Source organism: Juglans microcarpa x Juglans regia, chromosome 2D (assembly GCF_004785595.1).
Source record: "Juglans microcarpa x Juglans regia isolate MS1-56 chromosome 2D, Jm3101_v1.0, whole genome shotgun sequence".
NCBI classification, from domain to species: Eukaryota; Viridiplantae; Streptophyta; class Magnoliopsida; order Fagales; family Juglandaceae; genus Juglans; species Juglans microcarpa x Juglans regia.
The window spans coordinates 28029244-28054008 of NC_054596.1; the positions used below are offsets into that span (position 1 = coordinate 28029244).

The following is a 24765-nucleotide window of genomic DNA, read 5'->3' on the forward strand; positions in this document are numbered from 1 at the left end:
ACATGAAGATTCATCATTTAAACATGCTTCTTCTTCAAACTTACTTGCTTAGAAATCAAAGCATAACGAAACAAAACATAAAATCATGGTATTTGACCAAGATCCAAAACTTTTAGGACATGGTATAGCAGAAACATCAAGTAACACAAATCAACCATAATGTTTTCCTTAAAACCGAAACATGCATAGGTCATTTTTGTCATTTTCATCTTAAAACCAAATCATACCATTCATGTAATATTCATAGTCTAAGATCATATAAGCATATTCGAATCAACAAACAAGAAATAGCAAACAAAGCAAACATAACAATGAGAGGATTTACACAATCATATACAAATATTAACCAAGAGTAAGTTGACTGTATACTTACAAAAATCCACGTAAAGAAATACTAGCAAGCTGTAAATCTGAATATACTACATTAGAAAGAGTATCTAAAAATCATATTTTGTGTTCTTGAGTGTGTGAGAGTTTTCTAGGGCATCACTTGATCTCAAACCACTCGGCTTTTTGAGTTCTTAAGTCAAAAACCCCTTCATTCCATTCATGTAGTAAAAAAAAACCTAAAGTAAAATAAAAATACATGTGGTGGTTGAAAACATGGAGGATGAACTTCCCCTCACTATTCTGCTTCAATGGTTTCTTAAAAACCCTAAGTCATTTTCCAAGAAAAAGGGTAGAAAAAATGTGTGTCTCACCATTCTTGAAGTCCTATGAGATTTGAATCTCATTTTTGGATTGAGAAAGTGACATGTGTGTGCAAAACTAGGAGAAAACCGATCCTTACCTTATCTATCCTTGATGGTGCTGAAATCCTCTCTTGAAAGGGATCCTTCTTATTTGGTTGCAAAGAAAATACGAGAAAGTGAGAGAATCTTCAAGTGAACATGTGGAGAGAGTGAGAGTTCATGCAACTTCCAAAAAATGGCAAGGGAAAAGCCAATAGGCATGCACTCCCTCATTTTTTATAGAAATCTCCTCACTCCCCTCTTTGGTTGTTTCCAAAATCCTTGCATGGATGACAAGTGGTAAGTGTTTTTACCTTCCTTTTCTCTTTTGCTGAAAAGACTCTTAGAATCCCCACTTGGATTTGTATTGGGAAGGGATGACTTGGCGTGTAGGGTTTCCTCTCCCTTGGCCAAAATCCATTATTTCCCCTTTGTGCCATTCATTTCCTTAAGCAAGTGAATATCTCTTCAAGGGTATCTTTGTAAAACATTTCATGCCTCTTCCTTTTCCCAACAAACAACCTTTGGCATGGATGACAAGTGGCATAGGCATGTGCCTTGCCCTAGCTGTCCACTCTCTCTTCCACTTCCCAAGTTGATGCTTCATCTTCTTTTGCTCATTCCCACGATGACTTCTCATGTGCCATTGGTCTAAAAATAACCTAAGTAATAAGTGGCAAGTGAAGAGAAACATTGGAAATGTGATAGTTGAATTCCTAGGGGCATATATTTGTCCTTTGATACAAGAGTCCATTCATCTGATCTTCTAGAAGCTTAACGTATGCTTGACACTTGGCAAATTCAGACAAAAATCCGAAATCCCTTGTGCCCCTTCTGTTTTCCATGCATCTTTTCCAAAAAAACATCATTCCTCTTCCCTAGGCTTCCCTTTCCAAGAAATCTACCTTAGAACTCGAAATCAGGCCCAGGCTAAACAAGGGTCTAGGTGTGTGGGAAAATGAGGTTGTCAAAAATCCTTTGGCCTTCCTAGGTCCCTTTTGTCCCTCGATTCTTCTAGAAGGTTTCTAGCATGTGGACAAGTGGCAAGTCCTCTAGGGTAGGTGTGTAAGCCACCTCTTGGTGTTTCCCAACACTTCTCTCTCCCCCTTAGCCTACTATCAAGAAAAGATTCATAGTGCAACACATGCATAACACATGGCACTAGTGACTAAGGTTTGGGCCATGGACCTAAAGCCATTGGGCCTGGGTTTCTAAATAGGGTCGAAAATTACAAGGCAAATTTAGGGTCATTCCCTTCTTGGGCTCAAATCACTAAATCAAAGACCTTAAGGTCTTCCAAAGTAACTAAGGCTCTTAAAATACCATGGCAGCCTAGAATGAATTCTATGTGCCATGTTTAGACAAACTCGCGTCATCATAGGAGGACAGACAATAGTGGAAGCTATTCGCCAAATGACTGAAGTAATGTGCAATCAGATGGCACAAGGGTGGAATGATAGGTAAGAATCGCCCAGAGAAGGAAACCAAGGATGTCTATATGATAAATTCCTTGTGTATAGATACCCGAACTTCATGGGTACGGAACGACCCTTAAAGGCCAACAAGTGGCTCTTTGATTGGGAGAGAACTTTCGACATCAATGGATGTAGGGAGGAGTAGAAGGTCTAGTATGCCGGACACATGCTTCAGGGAGAAGCCGATATATGGTGGGACATGAAACAACAATTGCTGACACAAGAAGTAGGAGATATAGTTGCTCTCACATGGGAACAATTTCAGACAAAATTTGATAATCGTTTCTTTCTGGAGACGGTGAAGCCATTGAAGGCTTTGGATTTTGTGAGTTTGATGCAAGGCAGCATGATGGTGGAATAGTATGCGGCCTGATTTATAGAACTAGGGAGATTTGCGCCTCACTTGATTACTACGGAAAAGATGGAGGCCAGAAAATTTCAAGATGGTTTACAATCACGCATTTGGAATCAAGTTGCTTGCTTACGGATTGAGAATTTTCAAAATTGGTCAATGTTGCTTCAATAGTAGAGGTGGAGCAATGGAATCTGATCTCCCAAGCCCAAGTAGATCAGAAGAGGGGATTGCCTTATTCTCCTAGAAGGAGCATGGAGAAAAGAAAGGCCCCCACCACCCTGAACAAAGGAAAATGCATTGTAGTCGGGAACCCAGTACTCGTCACTCCACCACCATGCCGACAATGTGGAAAAAGGCATAGCGGTGAGTGTCAACTAACCACAGGAGCATGTTTTAGATGTGGTCAAACCGACCACATGATCGAGGATTGTTCACATAACATGCTTGGAGGAGCAGCAATGCCAGGTGGCAGAGCGAAGACCCCCATGAAGGTTATCGTCTATGCCATCACACGGGGAAATGTGGATTTGGAAGCCAACGAGGCAGCTAATGAGGGAGTGATCACGATAATATTTCCAACCCTACCTTAACTAGTAGCTAGTATTTGCTTGAGAATCTTTGAATAACCCTAGTTACCTTATTAGGTAAGGTTAAATTGATGTAGCACACGGCTTGTGCTCTATTTGACTCTGGTGCATCGCGATCTTTTGTGTCTGTTAGTTGTGTGCAAATATGTGAATTAAATGTGGATCCTTTGTCTTAAAAGGTTCTAGTAGCTATTCTAGATGGGAAGATAGTTGGGTGCGCGCGTGTAGTTAAGAATTGTTCGTTGGACATCACGGGTTTAACTTGGAACGCTGACCTAATTGTTTTCCAGTTAATGGAATTCAACTTAATCCTAGGGATGGATTGGCTATCAAGGCATTACGCCAAGATAGATTGCCGAAGGAAGAAGGTAATATTCGATTTACCTTTTACCTAATAAGGTCTATAATCTCTTCAAGGGATATAATCTTTCATATGGGGGATGTTGTCAAGTTAGTTCTGTTGGCGGTAATGGCCGAACAAGTTAAGAAGAGCTTGACAAGAGGAGCTACTGCTTATCTTGTAGTCATGACAAGCACGAAGAGGAACCTAAAGGAGTCCAGGGAATCCCAGCGATAGAAGACTTCCCTAAGGTTTTCATCGACGATTTGTCTGGATTACTACTAGATCGAGAAATAGAGTTCGTAATTGAGCTCAAGCCATCCACGACCCTAGTGCAAAAGGCACCATACCGAATGGCCCCGATAGAATTGAAGGAACTAAAGGTTCAAATTGAGGAACTCCTGGAAAAGGGTTTTATTTGCCCTAGTTCATCTCCTTGGGGAGCACCAGTCCTATTTGTGAAAAAGAAGGATGGAACATTAAGAATGTGTATTGATTATCGGGAATTGAATAAAGTGACTGTCAAGAACAAATACCCCTTGCCGAGGATTGATGATTTGTTGGACCAATTACAAGGAGCTTCGGTATTTTCTACGATAGATCTGCAATCAGGGTATCACCAACTCAAGATCAAGGATTAGGATATACCTAAGTCCACCTTTCGAACTCATTATGGGCATTTCGAGTTCTTAGTTATGCATTTCGGATTTACAAATGCTTCGGCAATATTTATGGATTTGATGAATCTGATCTTTAGGCAGTACTTAGACAGTTTTGTAGTGGAATTCATAGATGATATACTGATATATTTCCAAAGTGATGTAGAGAACACATGAGGCATTTGAGAATAGTATTGGAGACTTTGCAAGAACATCAGCTTTACTCCAAGCTTAGTAAGCGTGAATTTTGGTTTCGAGAAGTGAAATTTTTGGGACACGTCATTTCTAGTAAAGGAGTGGCTGTAGATCTTGCTAAGATAGAAGTTGTAACATAATGGCAAAGGCTGACTAATGCCCATGTGATAAGAAGTTTCCTTAGTTTGGCGGGATACTACTGGAGGTTTGTAGAAGGGTTTTCTAAACTCTCTAGTCCTTTGACAGCACTAACAAAGAAGAATTCCAAGTATATTTGGAGTGAGGAGTGCGAGAAGAGTTTTCAGGAGCTAAAAAGGAGATTAACCTCAACACCAGCATTGGCTTTACCTAAACGTCATAAGCCTTATGTGGTTTATATTGACACCTCCAAGATGGGATTAGGATGTGTGCTAATACAGGAAGGACGAGTCATCACTTATGCTTCGCGGAATTGCAATTTAAGGATCACGAGTAGAACTATCCTACTCACGACTTAGAATTGGTTGTAGTGGTCTTTGCACTAAAGATTTGGAGACACTATCTGTATGCGGAAAAATGCGAAGTGTTCATGGATCATAAGAGCCTCAAGTACTTGTTTAGTTAGAAGAATCTGAATGTGAGGTAGAAAAGATGGGTCGAGACTATTAGCGACTATCAGTGTGAAATAAAGTATCACCCCGAAAAGGCTAATGTAGTAGCAGATGCCCTTGGCAGCAAGGCTCAAACCGATTTTCCATCTCTATTGGAAGGAATGAGGAATTTGTTGATCGGAAACCTACCTAGAGATGCTGTGATAGTAGTAATACATGAGATTATACCATTAACTGAGGAAGAGGTCATAGAAGGACAACGTAAGGACGATAAACTAGAAAAGTTCCAACATAAGATTTTGAAGTCTGAAGGACCGCAACATTTTACTATTGAAATAAATGGGATGTTGTATTACAAGGAAAGGAAAGTAATTCCCAACATCCCAGAGCTAAAAGAGAAGATTCTGAGGGAAGCTCATTATACCCGTTATACGGCTTATCCCAGTAGCACTAAGATGTATCGAAAGTTGAAGGGTCATTTTTGGTGGGATGGAATCAAGAAGGATGTGGTAGAATTCATAGCAAAATGCTCTATTTTCCAGCTGGTGAAGGTTGAACACCAAAGGCCAATTGGGGAATTGCAATCATTGATGATCCCAAAATGGAAATGGGAAGATGTGTCCATGGACTGGACTTTGTAATAGGTCTACCAAGGACGTCAGACTCTATATGGGTTATAGTTGATAGACTGACAAAGAGGGCGTGTTTTCTACCCATAGCTAACATAGACTCTATGGATAAGCTCTCTCTAATTTATGTTAAAGAGATAGTTCGATTGCACAAAGTGCCTAAGTCCATAGTGTCTGACAAAGATACGCGATTCACTTCACGTTTTTGGCAGAGTTTACAAAGGATGCTAGGTACTAGTTTGAGGTTTAGTAGCGCTTGTCATCCATAGACAGATAGGCAGACTGAATGTACGATCCAAACATTAGAAGATATGTTATGAGCATGTGTGCTGGAATCGAGTGGTGATTGGTAAAGTCACTTATCGTTGGTAGAGTTTGCCTACAATAACCGTTTCCAGGCTAAGATACAGATGGCATCATATGAGGCACTGTAAGGAAGGAAGTGTAGATCCCCATTGTATTGGGATGAAATTAGAGAAAAGAAGATTTTAGGGCCTGAATACTTACAAGAAGTTTGGAAACAAGTAGCAATAATCCAGGATAGAATTAAAGCGGCCCGACAGAAGAGTTATGTCGACAATCGACAAAGGAATCTGGAGTTTTCAATTGGAGACTGGGTGCACATAAAGATTTCACCCATGAAAGGAATACATTTTGACAAGAAGGGAAAACGGACTCCCTGGTATGTAGGACCCTATAAAGAATTGGTCTTGTAGCCTATCAGTTGGATTTGCCAGCAGAGATGCAGGGAGTACATGATGTATTTCATGTGTCATCTTTGAAGAAGAGCTTCAGAGGAAAATGTCTGTTAAATGTGATTTTTATTACTCTTTATTTATGAAAAGTGTCAATTTTCCTTCAATTTTATTGATTTTATTTTATTTCTATATATTTTTCTTTATTTTCTGGGATTTGAAGGAAGGAGAAAATTTAGTGCGAAAGGAGAGCATTTTTGTGCAAAAAAAGAGACTACGGATCAAGACCGATGAGAGGCGATGAGATCTGAAGAGAGCCAAGGAGATTTAGGTGAGAAGACCCAATGGCGACCAGAATTGGCGACAAGACTTGGCGATAAGACTCCGGGCGGTTAGATTGGGTGACCAGTCTAAACGACCAATTTAAAAGACAACCTAAACGATATCGTGGGAAACAACTAGCCAAGGCAAGCAGTTTTACCGCTCGGTAGGTTGGCAAGAAGAGTTTCTCATCTCTGCCAGGAACCTTACATCTTGGCCATTAGGTGAGGAGACCAGTTATATTCAGCGCACATGACATCTACCCAGTGGGATCCTTCCGAGTTCTGCAATCAATCTTCTGACTACCAAATCTTCCTGAACTCCTCAAATCAAGCCACTTATTACTGAATCTTCCATAATCCCATTATTCTTGAGATAATTTTCTTTTATGTTAATACTTATCATTAGAAACTATTTTCCAGAACTTTAGGTTAGATTGTAGCCACATTTATCTTGTTTCCAGATTTGAATTTTAACATCCATTTAATCCCAACTTGTGGGATGAATAGGAGAGTCTGAGTGATTACGCCCAAAGAATAACCCAGGAGTTGTATTACAGATTTGGGGTGTCGATTTCACAGAGAGAGAAATTAAAAGAATAATAGAAAGAACAAAGAACTAAAGAAAAATATTAAATGATTAATGGAGGAAAAAAATTAATTTTAAATGTAAATTAAAGTAAAGGAAAATGACTAATGGAAAAAGTACTCAAGTTTGACAAACAGTAAAGCGTCGAGAATCCCTTGCACAAATCTAGTATTTTAATTATTCTTAATTCATTGAATAACTCAATTGGGAACTCAATTATCAAAATTTTCAATCGGAAGGTATATATTTATAAACCAAGATTAAACCAAATGTAACCCGATGAAAAATCATTCACCACTTTTAAAATAGGTAAATTATTATCCCTATTGAGAAAATCCAACGACGACATTATACTCAAGAAGCAATATTGCAGCAAAGAATTAAATCAATATAGATAAATAATTGATCCAAACATAATCAAAGAGCTAATCCATAAACAGAATAAATTCTATGATTATTCAGAGAAGAAAACATCAACAATGAATTGAGAATGATAAAACAAAAGAGTTTTAGTAATTGAAAATCAAATACATAAATTAAAAATAACATCTAATGTGCAAGTTCTTCCCTAACCCTACGTGAGAATTTAGTTACTCATAAATATAATGGACAACAAAAATCTCAAGAGAAAAATAAAGAAAACGGCGGCCATGGAAATTAATTTTAGATCTTCCTCCTTCAAACTGAGTCGTCTCCCCTCTTCTGAACTTCGCAATTTCGTGCTAATGATATGCTTAAATAGGGTAGGAAATAACCCTAATGTCTTCATATTCCCGAACACAAAATCGCCTAAATTTTAGGACTCAGCTTGGCAGCCACGTACGCACTTTAGGATTTCAAATTTAGAACTTCTTACTAAAGACAAATTTTTATTCCTTTGAGATAGCTTTCCAACACATCAAGAATTGTATCAATCTGATATTTGAGCGGAAAATTATGATTAAAATACTAAAGTGTGTCCATTCTGTCTTCTAGCACATTTTGGACTCTGATCCGAATTACTCTCAAACCCCATCATTATCCTTATTTGAAGAGTCCTACACTCATTGAAAGTTCTTAGGTTGTTCTAACGTCTTGCTCACTTGAAAGTCCTTTGAATTTGAATGGGTTTAGACTTGGTATTTTATAGACTGTGAAATTAAACATAAAAATCTGCTCAGGAGTATCCCAAAGTAAATAGAAACTCAATTCGAGAATACACATTAATTCCAATGATTTCTATTAATATTTTAGCATTTTAGTCCAATAATAGGGTATTTAGAGTGCACTTTCGTACACTCATCACACCCCCCCCAACTTGTTTATTGCTAGTCCCTAGCAATTTCTATGCTAAAGAGATGAAAGAGATGAGAATCACTAAAATAGGCCACCAATTCACATTTTCCAGATTCACATATCAAAAACAAACTAAGGAATCCAATAACTCATTAAGATCAATCCACTTATAGCAATTCACAGAGTGTGTGTGTGTGTGTTCTCCAAGCTATAATCATTTTTTACCACTATCCTTGACACATGCAACATCAAGAACGTCTCAAGCAAAAAGTTCAACTCCATAACTCACGGATATAATAGTGTTTCACGTAAGTGCTCTCTCTATGGAGTTGACAAGTGGTGTACACACAATCACATAGAGATTTAGGTAATTATGAACAAGTAACAAGCAAGCATTGATCTTATGATAGAAACACTAACAAATGAGAATTCAACCATTCTTTCCAAAAGCTTATTTAGTATCAGAACGGTCAACACAAAAGGTTGTAACGTTGCTTAGGTTCGCGGCTATATGAAAAAAATGAAAAATGATTCAAAAATTTTCAAGTACATACAAAATGAATCTTATTAAATATTTCATTAAACCACACTTCTCACTTGATGTACTCTCCAACTTTTCAGATCATCGAATAATGCATCTTTTTCCTTTTCTTTTCTTTTTTCATTTTTTTTTATAATTTGGTGAACAATTATGTCACTCTGGTATTTTGCTATTTCTACACAGTCTTGGTATTTTTGCCTTTGAAGCTCACTCACTTGAACACCTTGTAACTCATGTTCTTCCCTTTTCTCTCTCTCCTTTTTTTTTTATTCCGTGCAAAAAAAAAAAAAAAAGAATTCCACATCTAATACACACTTGGAAGTAACAAGGGTAGAGAAAATAAGTGTGTAGGTTATACTCCAATGTGGAGAGCTAAGGATAATGCGGGCATATGAAAAGAAAAAGTTTCATGTGTTTATTGGCTCAAAATTGGCTACTAGGGGTCTATGATGGAAAGTGTTAGCTTGAAAGGCTCAAACGTTGATCCTAAGTTGACGTTCATCATATCCCAAGTATATCCACCATCTTACCACAAACCATGTAATGATATTCTCACAAGAAGTGACCAATTCAACAGATCAATAAACGCTTATCACAATTTACTGCATTTCTAGGCTCTCAATCATTTCCAAAACTCAAATGAATACTTAAGCAAAAGAGTTCTCTAGTTACATGTGTTAGACCACCATCTTACTACAAACCTTGGATGAGTGCATTAGAGGTTCTGTGAATGCCTAAAAAAAAATGATTATGGTGGGTTTAGTGAATTCACGAAGATGGCTATGAATGAGAATGAGTACACATGTGAAAATAATGCACGTGTGATGCAAAATTAAAAAACAATTTGACACATGAAAATATGCCACAGAGTTCCAACAAACATTTTAAATACTGAATTAGCACCACCACCCCCCAACTTAAATGAAACATTGTCCTCAATGTTTAAGAATAAAATTTGAATGAGGAGTAACTAAAAATTGTAGAATACACCTTATGAGTGACGTGGGTAGCTCGCTAAGTACCAAAGATGATACCCTGAAATGACAAAATGAAACTAACCTGCAAACAAAAATAAAAAATAAAAATAAAACAACAGTAAACAAAAAGGAAAATAAAGAAAGTAAGAGAAAACAAAAACAAAAACAAAACAAATAAATAAAAACATACCTGCGTGGTGTGGTCAAGGTTGATAGACCGGATCCACAAGTGGAATGTCTTCCACTTTCAGAGCTTGCCAATCAATTAATACTTTAAGGCGCTGATCATTTACTTTAAAGATCCAACCATCCTTAGGATCTTCTATTTCTACCGCCTCATTTGCAAAAACATTCTTCACTATAAAAGGGCCGGTCCACCTAGACCTAAGTTTTCCTGGGTGCTTATGGAGTCTAGAATCATATATGAACACTCGATCATTAGGCTTAAACATCTTCCTACCAATATTTTTATCATGAGACACTTTCGTTTTAGCCTTATAGATTTTAGAGGTCTCATAAGCATCATTTCTCAACTCCTCTAACTCGATTGACTAAAATTTTCTAAGTTTACCCTCATTCAATTTAGAAGAAATACTAACAAGGGAAGTGTCACCTTAGTCGAGAAATGCATGCTTAGGACCTGGGGGCAATGGTTTCAATTCCAATTTGGGACTATCCATGCTTGAAGGAATTTACTTTTCACTTTTCTTAGACAGCTCCTCAAATTTCAATTGCCAAATATGTGGGCCATAATCCTGAGGTTAATAAAAAATAACACAAATATCAACAACATCAGATGAATCATTCATAGTATCAAACTCATAATTAACAAGAAAATATTCAGGGGAATCAAAATCATGAGTTGTGTGAACTCGCTTGTCTATGAGTGTGTCAATCATGTATATTTGGTGGCACTCATCATCCTCCCTGGGCTAATTATTGATGTGGAAAATGTTGACCTCCATGGTCATGTTTCCAAAAGATAGTTTCATCAGCCCATTTCTGCAGTTTATAAGTGCATTAGCCGTAACAAGAAAATGTCTACCTAATATGAGAGGAATCTTAGAGTCAGAGTCAACAACTGACTGAGTATCCAAAATTAAAAAATCAATAGGGTAGTAAAACTTGTCAATTTGGATCAAAACATCCTCAACTATCCCTCCTGGTTTCTTAACTGAACGGTCAACCAATTAAAGTACAATAGAAGTAGGCTTAATTTCACCCAAACCAAGTTGCAAATAAATGGAATAAGGCATCAAATTTACACTAGCTCTTAAATCTAACAACGCTTGCCCAAACTCATGATTCTCAATATTACATGCAATGGTTGGACAACCAAGATCCTTGTACTTAGGAGGAATTCGCTGCTCAATTAGAGCACTAACTTGCTCTGTTCGAAATGCTGTCTTCATAACATGGTGCTTCTTCTTAACTGTACACAAATCTTTGTGAACTTTTGTATAAGTAGGAACTTGTTTAATAACATGCAAAAGAGGAAGATTGATCTTTACCTGCTTGAGGTTCTCCAAGATTTCATTGCTAGAATCCAAAGATCGCATACCAGATTTTAAAGCTTGAGGAAATGGTACCTTAACTGATCTCTTGATTACCTCAGCTTCTTTGGGCAATATTATTGTCACAATGGCATTGACCTCCTTCAAATTTCTTTTAGCCATATGTTGACCTTGAGGTATGGATTGAGCTTGAGAAAGGAACTTGCCACACTCATTCACACTCAAGAAGCTCATCAATTTGGACACTTGGCTTTTATCTCCTTATTTTCTTCAACCATCTGTGTAATCAAAGATTATCAAAGATTTAAACTTTTGGTTAGTCTTATCCCGTGCCTCAATAAAAGCATGCAAAATGTCTTCTATAGGACTCCTAGAAGATGAAGGTGCATGATATGGTGCAAGATATGATCTAGGGGGTTGTGCAGGCTGCTAGTTTTCAGACTTCCAGCTAAAATTGGGGTGATTGCACCATCCCAGATTATAGGTATTAGAGAAAGGTGTAAAAAACCTATTGTACATTCCTAAGGCATTACATTGTTCCTCATACATCCCTCTCATCTCAGCAAGTGTAAGACATTCTTGGGCGAGGTGATCTACCCCGCCACACACAAAACATGGTCCAAAAGACTGCATGATTAGCCACGTGTGTTGGTTTTAAGTCCTTAGTCTTTAACACATTTAGCTCCCTAGTGAGCATCTGAACCTTAGCCTTTAGGCTATCCTCTTTTCTGAGATGGTAAATTCCACCACCATTTAGGTTTCCTGCAGGTCGTGACATATTTGTGCTTTCAGTAGCAGTAGGTCCAATCCAAGTGTGAGCTTTTTCAGCAAGCTCATTGAGGTATTCTATGGTCTCATTAGGATCTTTATGTAAGAACTCACCATTACACATCATCTCCACAAATTGGCGCTCTCTAGGTGTAAGTCCCTCACAAATATAGCTCACTAAGTGCCAATTCTCATACTCATGGCGAGGACACAAACTCAATAACTCCTTAAATCTCTCTCAAGACTGATACAAAGTCTCACTGTCCTTTTGTGCAAAGGTGGAGATTTGCCTTTTTAAAGCATTAGTCTTGTGTTGGGGAAAGTATTTATTAAAGAAGACTTGAGTCATCTCATTCCATGACCAATAGATCGGGGTCTCAGTGAGTATAGCCAACTTTTAGCTCTATCCTTCAAAGAGAAAGGAAAGAACTTAAGTCTCACAACGTCATCAGTTGCATTTTGACTATGAAAAGTCGCAACTACTTTCTTAAACTCCCTAATGTGCACATATGGACTTTCATTTTCCAAGCCATGAAAGGTAGGGAGTAACTGTATCATCCATGTTTTAAAATCTAGTTGATGAGTATTAACTAGAAACATGATGCATGATGGTGTGGCTGTGCGTATAGGGTGGAGCTAATCATGAAGAGTTCTAATGGGTTGATCCTCGTGTTCACTCATTTCTTCGAGATTAGATGGATTGTCAAATAAAAGATTTAGAAAATTTGATTCTAACTCTTCCACAGGCCTACAAGCAAATCTACCCTAGGTGTCTCTATATCTGTCCATGCAAGGTAACAAAATACTAAAAACTAAAAATACTATGAAAAGAAGAAAAAAAATAATGCAGCAAGCTAAAAGAGGGAATGAAGTTACCGCCTTTACAAACTACTGAAATAAAAACCTATCTAGCAATTCTTCTAACGTCTCTCCGGCAACGCCACCAAAATTTGATTACTGCCAAAGAATAACGCGGTAGTTGTAGTACAGCTTTGGGGCATCGATTCCACATAGAGACAAATTAAAAGAATAGTAGAAAGAACAAAGAACTAAAGAAAAATATTAGATGATTAATGGATGACAAAGATTAATTTTAAATGTAAATTAAAGTTAAGCAAAGTGACTAATGGAAAAAGTACTCTAGTTTGACAAATGGTAAAGCGTCGGGAATCCCTTACACAAATCTGGTATTTTAATTATTCTTAATTCATTGAATAACTCAATTGGGAACTCAATTCTCAAAATTCACAATCGGAAGGTATAGATTTATAAACCAAGATTAAACCAAATGTAACCCGATGAAAAATTATTCACCAATTTTAAAATACGTAAATTATTATCACTATTGAGAAAATCCAACAACGACAATATACTCAGGAAGCGATATTGCAGTAAAGAATTAAATCAATATAGATAAATAATTAATCCAAACATAATCAAAGAGCTAATCCATTCAATAGAAAAAGTATGACTGAATCCATAAACATAATAAATTCTATGATTATTCGAAGAAGAAAACATCAACAATGAATTGAGAATGATAAAACAAAAGAGTTTTAGTAATTGAAAATCAAATACATAAATTAAAAATAAATTAAAAATATCATTTAATGTGCAAGTTCATCCCTAACTCTACTTGGGAATTTAGTTACCCATAAATATAATGGACAACAAAAATTTCAAGAGAAAATAAAGCAAACAGCAGCCATGGAAATTAATTTCAGATCTTCCTCCTTCAAACTGAGCCGTCTCCCCTCTTCTGAACTCTCCAATTTCGTGCTAATGATATGTTTAAATAGGGTAGGAAAGAAACCCTAATGTCTTCATATTCCCGCACATAAAATCGCCTAAATTTTAGGACTCAACTTGGCAGCCATGTACGTGCTTCAGGAGTTCAAATTTGGAAATCCTTATTAGATATAACTTTGTATCCCTTTAAGATAGCTTTTCAACGTATCAAGAATCGCACCAATCCGATATTTTAATAGAAAGTTATGATTAAAATACTAAAGTATATCCATTTTGTCTCCTAGTACATTTTGGACTCTAATCCGAATTACTCTCAAATCTCATCACTATCCTTAGTTGAAGAGTCCTACACTCGTTGAAAGTTCTTAGGTTGTTCCAACGTCTTGCCCACTTAAAAATCTTTTGAATTTGAATGGGTTTGGATTTGTTCTTTTATAGACTCTGAAATTAAACATAAAAATCTGCTCAGGAGTATTCCAAAGTAAATAGAAACTCAATTCAAGAATATACATTAATTCTAATGATTTCTATTAATATTTTAGCATTTTAGTCCAATAATAGGGTATTTAGAGTGCATTTTCTTACACTCATCACTGAGTTTTAGAGTCCAATAATCCAAAGATTATTCTTTAAATTTCTTTCGAGGAGGCGGATCTGGAGGGCAGAGGTGAGAGTCGCATATTTCATCAACCGAATCCAACGTAAAACACTAGTTCTATTCTTTTTTTTTTTTTCAGTTTCATTATGAACTAATTTTATTTTCTAGAGTTTTGATTTAGTCTATCCTTGAACATAATTTATATTCTGAGTTATTTTATTTCCATGATTGAGTGTTTATTCTTTGTTCTTAATACTTGCAATTTTTTATCTAATTATTGTTCGATTTATTGAATCGCAATGAGACCAAGAGGTGATTTATGATTAGAGCTCTAGGATTAAGCACTATTAGTTGAGCGAAAGTAGAGATACTTTATTGAGATTAGTGTGAGTTTTAAGAAAAATTCAAAAACCTTAATGAATCTCCAATTAATTAAATTCACATAGAGATATAGAGTTATTAATTGAAGATATTTTTAATATTGTTAGAGAGAAAATATTGAGTAGTTAAGAGATTTTTATCATCAACTTGAGATAATTGAAATTCTATAACAAGAAAGAATAAATTGTGTGAGATTCATTAGGTGAAATCAAACGCTCTATATCTATTCTTCTTATCTTTAAAATACTAATTTTAATGCTCTTTTCTCTAGTTTAATTTAGATAACCTATTCTTTAAATTTTAGTTCTCCAAATAGTAATTAATTTAGTAAATTTCAGTATTCAATAGCATAATTAATCTCTGTGAGTTCGACATCTATTTTTTTAAAACACTTTACTACTTGTTATGATTATGTACACTTGCAGATATTTTCAGTACAACAATGTCCAGTAGTTATGGAGTCCGGTAGTACTTGGCTTCAGCCAAATGTTTCGTACAAAGAATGGCCGGTACATATTGTGGATCAAAAGGAGTAGGAACTAAGGAATCGAAAGATACGTTTAGTAAAAGTACTTTGGAATAACCTAGATTTTCAAGAAGCAACCTTGGAGAGAGAGGATTTGATGAGGAACAAATACTCTCACTTGTTTCTATCTTAGATCTAGACATTTGATGAATATATGTATTTGACTGGTTGTATGTTTGACTTGTTGATATGGATCCTTGTTTGATTTTTGTCTAAGCTAATTGTAGTAACATTGTGTGCGCCTACCCTACGCTTGAAACAAAGCATGACACAACCTAGGAAAACCCCACATATGTCTATTTCGTCAATAGCTCAAATGAGAGAAAGACGAGAACGTAGTCGCAGAAATCGCGAGAGAAGAGACGAGAATTTCAGCCAACCCATTGAGCTTTAGCCCAACTGTCTCAAAGACTAAGGGGCACGCCCAACCCATTTACTCCTTGAAACTTGTCACATATATAAAAGCACTATGACAATATGGGGAAAAGGGGTGAGAGACCTTAGGATTTTGTAACCCTAAGAGCCTCACACACCACTTAGGATTTTGGTGAGTTCTAAGGTTTGCAATGATTTGAAGAATAAAAGGGACACATGGGAAGGCTACAAATCAAAGGCACAAGTCTCCAGGAGACTTTTGGGGGTTTCGACCATGGGGACTTGCAAGCCCATCATAGGGTTTCAACCTACTTTTTCCATTTGTCACACATGTAGTGAGTGCATGTGGGATTCTAAAAGAAGGCTTGCTTGGGAATTGGAAGAGATGCATGGGGACTTGCATGCCACAAGAGTACCTAGGTTCTAGAAGGAATTTTGTGAGGGGAAGAGGAAGGAGTGGACGGCTAGGGCAAGACCTACATGCCACGTGCCACACGCCTAGGGAACACACATTCACACCTACCTAGGTTTTGCCAAGTGTCACTCATGCATTTCATTTGATGGCTTTTTAGGTGAGGGAATGAGGCTTGATTGGATGTCGAGTGATCATATATGTGCATGAAATGAACAAAAGCAAAGTGATGGTGGTAGTCGAGTGACATGAGCAACCTTCTCCTATTACCAATCGATTGGGCTTTCCTTCGGGAATACATGGACAAACATGTGATCGAATGCCTTGAAGACGTCTTTGGGATTTGGAGGTGAGTGGTGGTGGTGTGTGGAGGTGTGGGGGTTGTTGACGTACCGATTAGTCCCGTTGTGATGGACGGAGATTGTGGGGTCGGGACATGCAATATGGGGTTACACATCCTACGTTCATGACAGATAATACGCATTACACCTAAGTATACTAGCAGTATGCAACAAGATCACAATGGAATAATAAAAGTCAGATAATCTAAGCAATTGGATAAGCAATTACAAAGCACATGGTACCGTTACTATACAAAATACCTGACATTGTCATTTTTGCAAAACATGCATCATATATATATAGTTTTCCAAAAGCGTAAAGTATTCTTAATCTCCCAAAACATGGGACCTTCTCAAAATGAACCAAGTTTCAAAACTCAAAACAAGCATTTCCTCCTAAGGGAAATGGGATCCCAACTTTTGCGTTCTCCCTTTTTTTCCACCAAAAGGGCTCGAGCTTCCTTTGCTTTTCTAAGGTCTAATCCTTATCTAGGTTCTTGAGCCATTTGAATTCCTCAATAAACTGGAGTATCCCGATGTTCGCCTGATTAATAGTCTCAAGGCACTCTAAGATGAAGGGCTCGGGTGAGCTCGTGACCATCTTAGGTACGATTCTCTTCGGAAAAGGTGCCATCCTCTTTCGCATGGTCATTGGGGTCCTCGTCTAAGCCTGTAACAACTTCCACCATTTTGGGAAGGGAATAGTAGTGGAAACTACCACAATGAGATTTTGAGAAATCTCAGCAAATAAACATGCAACATACAATGGTTAACACAAGCATACAAGAGGTATATCGTAAAATGAGTACAACACGTACTTGACATATGACTTATTCATTTTCAAAAGACTTGTAACAGAGACATTGACATTTTCAGAAAAACATCCTTGACTTTCTTTTTACGTTGATCTTAATCAGAACTTGCCTTATCAAAACACATCACAAGATTTTCATCGAGTGATCTTTATCATATCATGAGATTTTCACCAAGTGATCCATAACCTATTAACTCTTATTCTTGATCAGAGGGTGGACACATCACGGTTCCCCATTGCACCGCGTGTTCCTACTAATTATCGCACCATCAACAGTTTGTGCACCATGATGAATACATCATAAACAGAGTCATTTTATATTAACTCAACAGTACTTCTTCGGGTTACATACCTTATGCACCCACTAGCGTTAGGCGCTTCCTCGCTCCACGATTCTTTAAAAAGAATCCATTCGAGGCTCATCGACGGTTCTTTGTCTACCCAGGGGTTACCACTCTATTCTTAAGCACTCTAAGAGCACTGGCATTGGACTCATCAAATGAGTCCAATGTTTAAAATTTGATGAATTTCGCTCAAAACACACGGCATTGGATTCACCTTTTACTTAAATCTGAAGCTTTTAGCTACAATGATGTCCCATTTATCTTCAAACTTGGTGAACTACTATTCAATATCTATCGGATTATTTTATTACGAAAATACTATTTCGCACGCAAAGCAATTCTTTCTTCCCTATCTATTCTACTTTCTTCCTCTACCCCAAAATCCCAAAATCCCTTCTCGATTCCTCTCCATTTCTTTCTCGATTCCTCTCCCTTTCTTTCTTCCTCTCCTCTCCCTTTCTTTCTTCCCGAATCTGGCAAAGCTATTCTTTCTTCCCTCTCTTCTCTTCTCTGCTTTCTTCCTCTACCACGAAATCCCCAAATCCTCAAATCCCTTTTTGATTCTTCCTCTCCCTTTCTTTCTTCCTCGCCTCTCCCTTTCTTTCCTCTCGAATCTGGGATTTCATTCTTTCTTCCCTCTCTTCTCTGCTTTCTTCTCTACCCCAAAATCCCCAAATCCATTTTCAATTCTTCCTCTCCCTTTCTTTCTTCCTCTCCCTTTCTTCCTCTCCATTTCTTCCCTCAGTTTCCTCTCCTGTTTTTCACGAAGCTTGTATCATATCATTTGCCAAGAAAGTGACCAATTCATCTTCGTGAAGCAGATGTTGAAGTTCATATGAGGTGTTTCAGGTGATGGATGATTGTATTTTGAAAATGTTAACTTTTTGTGGGCTGATTGGTTTCTGAATTGTGACTTGATTTTGGGTATGTTTAGATGCTTGTTATTTTGTGTGATGACAGCAACTTGAGTTAGATTAATCTGAATGTTGGGTATATTTAGATGCTTGCTATTTATTTTGTGTGATGTCAGCATTTTGCGTGATGATAGCAGCTTGTTGTTGAGTTAGATTAATCTAAAATTCAATACCTTTTGTTGTGGATGATTGTCCAGAATAATAATTATCTATGTCTAAAACCTGGATAGAATGGAGGGTTTCGGAAAAGAACAACAGGTCAAGCTTTTCCCATTTATGTCTTACTCCTTATCCTCTTTTTTTAAGGCTTCCGAAGGAAGTTTCACCATAATTTGAATTGTTCTATATTGATTTTTTTTTTCTTTTTATGCTACATAGGGAAGTTTGAGGTATGACACTCATGAATTGTATGAAACATCAATAAATCAAATCAAAGTTTTGCGTTTCATCTCAAACGAGGAGTCATTTAAGCTTTCTAAGCTTGTGTTACTTGGTTTTTGCTTTTGTTCTTGGCAGCTTTTTAAGCTCTGCCTTAAGTATTTGGGTTTAGAAAATGTATTTGCAGACTGACTTGCTGCTAACTTTGGTCTACTACTTAAAAAGGATCTACTAGTGCTTGCTTATTATTTTCTTGATCATGACTCATGATCTGACCTACATGTTCCAATTATTATTTTCCCAACTGATCAAATTATATATGGTGGCTTCTGATATTCTTTCCTTTTCCTAATGTAATATAAATTGATGCAGAAATTGAAGTCTAGAGTGGCAAAAAATGACTGCAATCCTGAGTGGAACGATGAATTGACTCTTTCTATTAAGGATCTTAATGTTCCCATCACTCTAGTAAGTGATACCTAACCATACTTGCCTGCATCTCTGTAATACGGTTTACTGGTGATTTCTGAACAATGCTTCAGAAACTATCAGGGGCTAATAATTTTATTTAATTGCTAATGATCTTTTCATATTTTCAGACAATGTATGACAAAGACACACTTACTGTGGATGACAAAATGGGTGATGCTAAGATAGACCTAAAACCATATATTGAGTGTTTGAAGATGGGATTGGAGAATCTCCCAAATGGCTTTGCAGTTAAGAAAGTTCAACCGAGCTCGACAAATTGCCTTGCCGGGGAGAGCACTTGTGTTCGGAACAATGGGAAAATTGTCCAGGATATGAGACTCAAACTAAGAAATGTGGAGTCCGGGGAGGTGTCGATCCAACTTGAGTGGATTGATATTAGTGGTTGTGAAGGCCTGTAAACTTAAGAGCTAAATGAAACTGTTGTTAGTCTATGATATATTGTTTAGGTTTAAAGCTTTAATATCAAGGGGTACTTGAAATGTGTTTGATGTATAAGTCTATTTGATAATAAAATAAAATAAACTTTTATGGAATATCTAGAGTATGCTCCCATGCATGTGGATGTGGTGGGTAGAAGAAATATTGGCATAATATGTTTGTTGGATGAAAGAATTGTAAATGTGTTTGTTAGTTTCATAAATTCTATATATGATTGTTGGATAGAAGAAGAGTTGTCAAAATGTGTTTGTTGGATAATTACGTTGAGGAAAAAAATTAATTGGGAAACAATAATTTAAGTATCTAATTAAATTATTAATTAACATATGATTAGTATAATTGCAAAATATGAAGGAAAAAAGAAAAAAAATATTATTATTAAAGAAATAATATTATATTATTATTTTGATGAATCTAATGGCTAATCCAATGTGGAGTTATGGATAAAGAGGTTTTAGATATATGGAAAATATATACTTTTCATCAAAATTTGAAGATGAATTTGATGAATCCAATGATAGTGCTCTAAAGTGGACAGGGGAGTTCCACCAAAAGATTCCCCAGCCCTAGCACTTGGGGTCATGATAAAACATTTACAGACACTTTTCTTTGAAAAAAACATGTTTTCCAAGTGCATGTGACATGAGACTTAAGGCATATACTATTCTTACACTTGACATATGACACATGAGATGCCATGCATGAAATAATCAAGCATAACATGTTCAAAGCATGGAATAGTAACATAGAATATATGAGATATCAAAACACATGCATGGAACCATGGAAACTAGTCTTGGCTGAAACATCCAAGTACAAAATCATGAGAAAACATCACTTTAACATGTTTCAAACTTGAAGCATATTGCATAAAAATCATAGAATAATTAAACAATGCATTAAATCATGGTGTTTGGCTAAGATCCAAAAATTCTAAAACATGCTATAGCCGAATCATCAAGTTTCACAAATCATCAACATTATTCTTAGCAAAACCGAAACACATAGAGGTTGCTCTTGTCATTTTCATCACAAACCGAAAAATATAATTCCTTTCATTGACATATTCAAAATCACATTAGCATATTCAAAAAGAGAAAGAAGAAATAACACGTAAAACAATGATAACATGAAACAAATCTACACAAACATATACGATTATTAATAAAGAGTAAGTTGAGTGTATACTTACAAAAATTCACAAAATTCACAAATATCAAGCTGTAAATCAAAATATAACTCGTTAGAATGGGTGTTCCAAAACCCTAATCTGTGTTCTTGAATGTGTGAAAGTTTCTAACGTCACTACTAGGGTTAGGATACTCGGCTTCTAGGGTTTTAGGTTAAGAAACCCTTCGTTTTCCTTGTGTTCTCATCCATATCTCAAAATAGAGTGAAAATTTAAAAGGTTGGCCGAAATACATGGAGGATTTGTGTCCTCAACCATTCGGCTTGGACCATTTCTAGGAAACCCTAATTTTTTTTCCCCATGAACAAGTGTTGAAATCATGTGTGCTTCACCATATTCGAACTCCCTTGAGATTCAAATCTCATCTTGAGTTGAAAATGTGATGTGTGTGTGTATAATCAAAGAGAAATTGAGTTCTTACCGTGGTTCCTCCTTATGAATGCCAAAATCCCTCTCTTGAAACAAGCCTCTCTTGTTTGGTTGGAAGGAAAGTGTGAGAAAGTGAGAAATCTTCAAGTGAAAGTATGAGGAAATGTGGAGAAGATGAGAGCTCATGCAAGAATCCGAAAATGGCCAAAAGGAAAAGCCCTAGGCATGTGGCTCTATCCCCTTTATATAGAAGTCTCTTCTCCTTCCCATTGGTTGCCTCTAAACCCTAGCATATGTGACAAGTGGCTTCTTCCTTCCTCCTCCTTCCTTTTAGCCAAAAATGACTCTTTAGATTCTCATCATTGGATTGCATTAGGAAGAGGCATGCATGCGTGGCGTGTGGGGATCCTTTCCCTTTGGCCGAAACTCCCTTTTTCGTCTTGTGCCCTTCCTTTCTCTTTAGCAAGTGTGTATTCCTCTAGGGTACATGTGCAAAACCACTTCATGCCTCTTCCTTTTCCCAACAAGCAAGTCTTGGCATGAGTGACAAGTGGAAAGTGATGGTTGTGCTCGTGAGTGTAGTGGCCAAAAATATGAAGGTAGGTTAGTCTTTATGCCAAAACATATTTTCATCTTATCTTCTAGAAGCACATTGCATGGTTTAAATGTGTAAAAATCTGAAGAAAACTATGAGTGCAAGCCAAATTTTGAAATCCCCTTGTGTCCCTTCGGTTTCCCCATGCAAATCACTTGAAAACATCTATTTGTCTTCCCTAGGCACCATTTTCCATGAACGTCTTTCTGGGAGCTTGAAATTGTGTCGAACAAATAGGTGTAGGTGTGCAGGAGGGGCTTGGCCGAATGTCTCTTAGTCTTCCCTAGGGCATCTTGTCATTTGGCTCTTCTAGAAGCCTCATGCATGAATGACAAGTTGCATACCCATTAGGGTAGGCGTGCAAGCCATCCCTTGGCTTCCCAACACTTCTCTCTCTCCCCCTTTAGCCCATTATCAGGACTAGATACATAGTGTTTCACATGTTTGACGCATGGCACTAGTGGCAAAGGTTTGGGTCATGGGCTTTGGGCGATTGGGCTTAGGTTTCCTTATAGGGGCCGAATTTTACAAGGCTTTTCTAGGGTTAGCTTCACTTAAGCTTAAGTTGCTCAATCCAAAAATCTAGGGCCTTCCCTTCAAACTAGAAATTCTAAGGCCCTTCAACAACTATGGCAACTAAATAATTTACAAAAATGACTAGTCAAGCTTGGGTCATCACAGGAGGTGGCTTAATGAAGAGTAGAAAATCCTTGAAGGGTTAAAAGTGTCGGTTAGGATTCAACTACGCCTCCTAAGGAAATAGTTGGGTTTTGGCTTTTGTTCCTTGTGTTCATTTTGCCCCTTGCCAGGTCTGATCCTTGAGAACTATGGTGTGGTATGAATAGTGAAACTATCCTTGAAAAGTTGGTGGAAATGGCATGGGTTAGGGGCTGGTTTGATGAAGTATACATGGTGATGCACCAAAGTGCCGATTTGTGGTTTTTTTGGGCATTAGCATGGCTTGGTTGCAATTGAGATGGGTTGGGTTAAGCCTAACCTTCTAGATTTGTCTAAGCATGATGCAAAACAATTGTAAAGTCCAAAAGTTTCGGATCCTTATAGTGAAGAAAATTAATTTAAAGAAAACTATACAAAAATCAGGATGTGTAGGTTACTATTCATGTGTGAGATGAATAATGCTTCTTAACTCAAGTTAGAAGTTTAACCATGGTTGGGAGGAAGCCCTAGGGGCGTGTGGTTCAGCTTGGGTTTAAGGGAAACTAATGGTATGGTGTATGCGGGTCCCATTTGGAAGAATGAAATAAAAGACAAGACTTTGGGCTTCATAGGTTGGGTTTTGGGCCATATGAGCAAGCCTTGGTTGTGGGCTTTGTAGTGGGCTATTTTATGGATCTTATGTCCAAATTTATGGGGTCTATCCTTGGCCTTAAAGAACCACTATGTTGGGTCCTAATCTTAGGTTTTTCTTATGTTGGGCCAATGACCTTCTCTCTTACTAAATTAGGCCCAATGGCCTTATGTCTATTACGTTGGCCTGATTTCTAGTGTCTTTTAAGAAGGGCTTAGAATCTTATATCTCCCAAGTTGAGCCTAAAGCTTTTAAATTTATCCTTAGCCCATCATCCTTAGCAAACAAGGGTCCTAAATAAAACACTCTTGGGCTTCTCTTAAATCCATCCAATACTTAGCCCATTTGCCTAACCCATCAATATGTCATGTGTCATACTGTTATGCTAAAAATATTTGCAACTGCACAGAATCGTAATAAGTAGTAAAGTGTTTAAAGAAAACGGATGTTGAACCCACAAAGATTAATCATGCTATTGAGTACTAAAATTTACTAAATTAATTACTATTTGGAAAACCGAAACTTCAAGAATAGATTACCTAAATTAAACTGAAGAAAAGAACATTAAAATTTAGATTTTTAAAGATAATAAGAATAGATCTAGAGCTTTTAATTTCACCTAGCGAATCCCACACAATTTATTCTTCATCGTTATAGTATTGCAATTATCCCAAGTTAATGATAAAAATCTCTTAACTATTCAATATTTTCTCTCGACCAATACTAAAACTATCTCCAATTAATAACTCTATATCTCTATGTAAATTTAACTAATTAGAGACTCATTAAGTTATTTAGATTTTTCTTGAAAATCACACTAATTACGATAAAGTATCTCTACTTTCGCTTAACTAATGGTGCTTAATCCTAAAGCTCTAATCATAAATCACATTTCGGTCTCATTGCGATTCAATAGATTGAACAATAATTAGCTAGAAAATTACAGGTATTAAGAACAAGGAATAAACACTCAATCATGAAAATATTGAAAATAAAATAACTTAGAATATAAATTGTGTGTTCAATGCTAGACTACATCAAAGCTCTAACAAATAAAATTAGTTCATAATAAAATTGAAAAGAAAAATGATAGAACTAGTGTTCTTCATTGGAGTCGATTCATAAGGCATGAGGCTCTTGCCTGTGCTCCCCAGATTCGCCTCCTTGAAAGAAAACTTATAGAATAATTTCTGGACTATTGTATTGTAAAACTCAGACTCCCTTCCCTTAGTTTCGTTCTAATGATATGCTTGTATAGGGTAGAAAATAAACCCTAATATTTTCATGATTTCTGCCTAAAA

General features: G+C 36.8%; 1 protein-coding gene and 1 non-coding gene across 2 annotated transcripts; both read left to right on the forward strand.

The window, feature by feature from the left end:
* The first annotated feature begins 12434 nt into the window (after nt 1-12434).
* LOC121251319 lies at nt 12435-12542 on the forward strand. The gene has a single exon (XR_005937987.1). It is a non-coding gene; the product is annotated as a small nucleolar RNA R71 (small nucleolar RNA).
* Nucleotides 12543-19286: 6744 nt separating this feature from the next.
* LOC121249839 (protein C2-DOMAIN ABA-RELATED 7-like) lies at nt 19287-20097 on the forward strand. The gene is made up of 2 exons (XM_041148652.1): nt 19287-19540; nt 19672-20097. The coding sequence occupies exons 1-2, from the start codon at nt 19439-19441 to the stop codon at nt 19960-19962; spliced, it is 393 nt and encodes a 130-aa protein (XP_041004586.1). The 5' UTR covers nt 19287-19438; the 3' UTR covers nt 19963-20097.
* The last annotated feature ends 4668 nt before the right edge of the window (nt 20098-24765 follow it).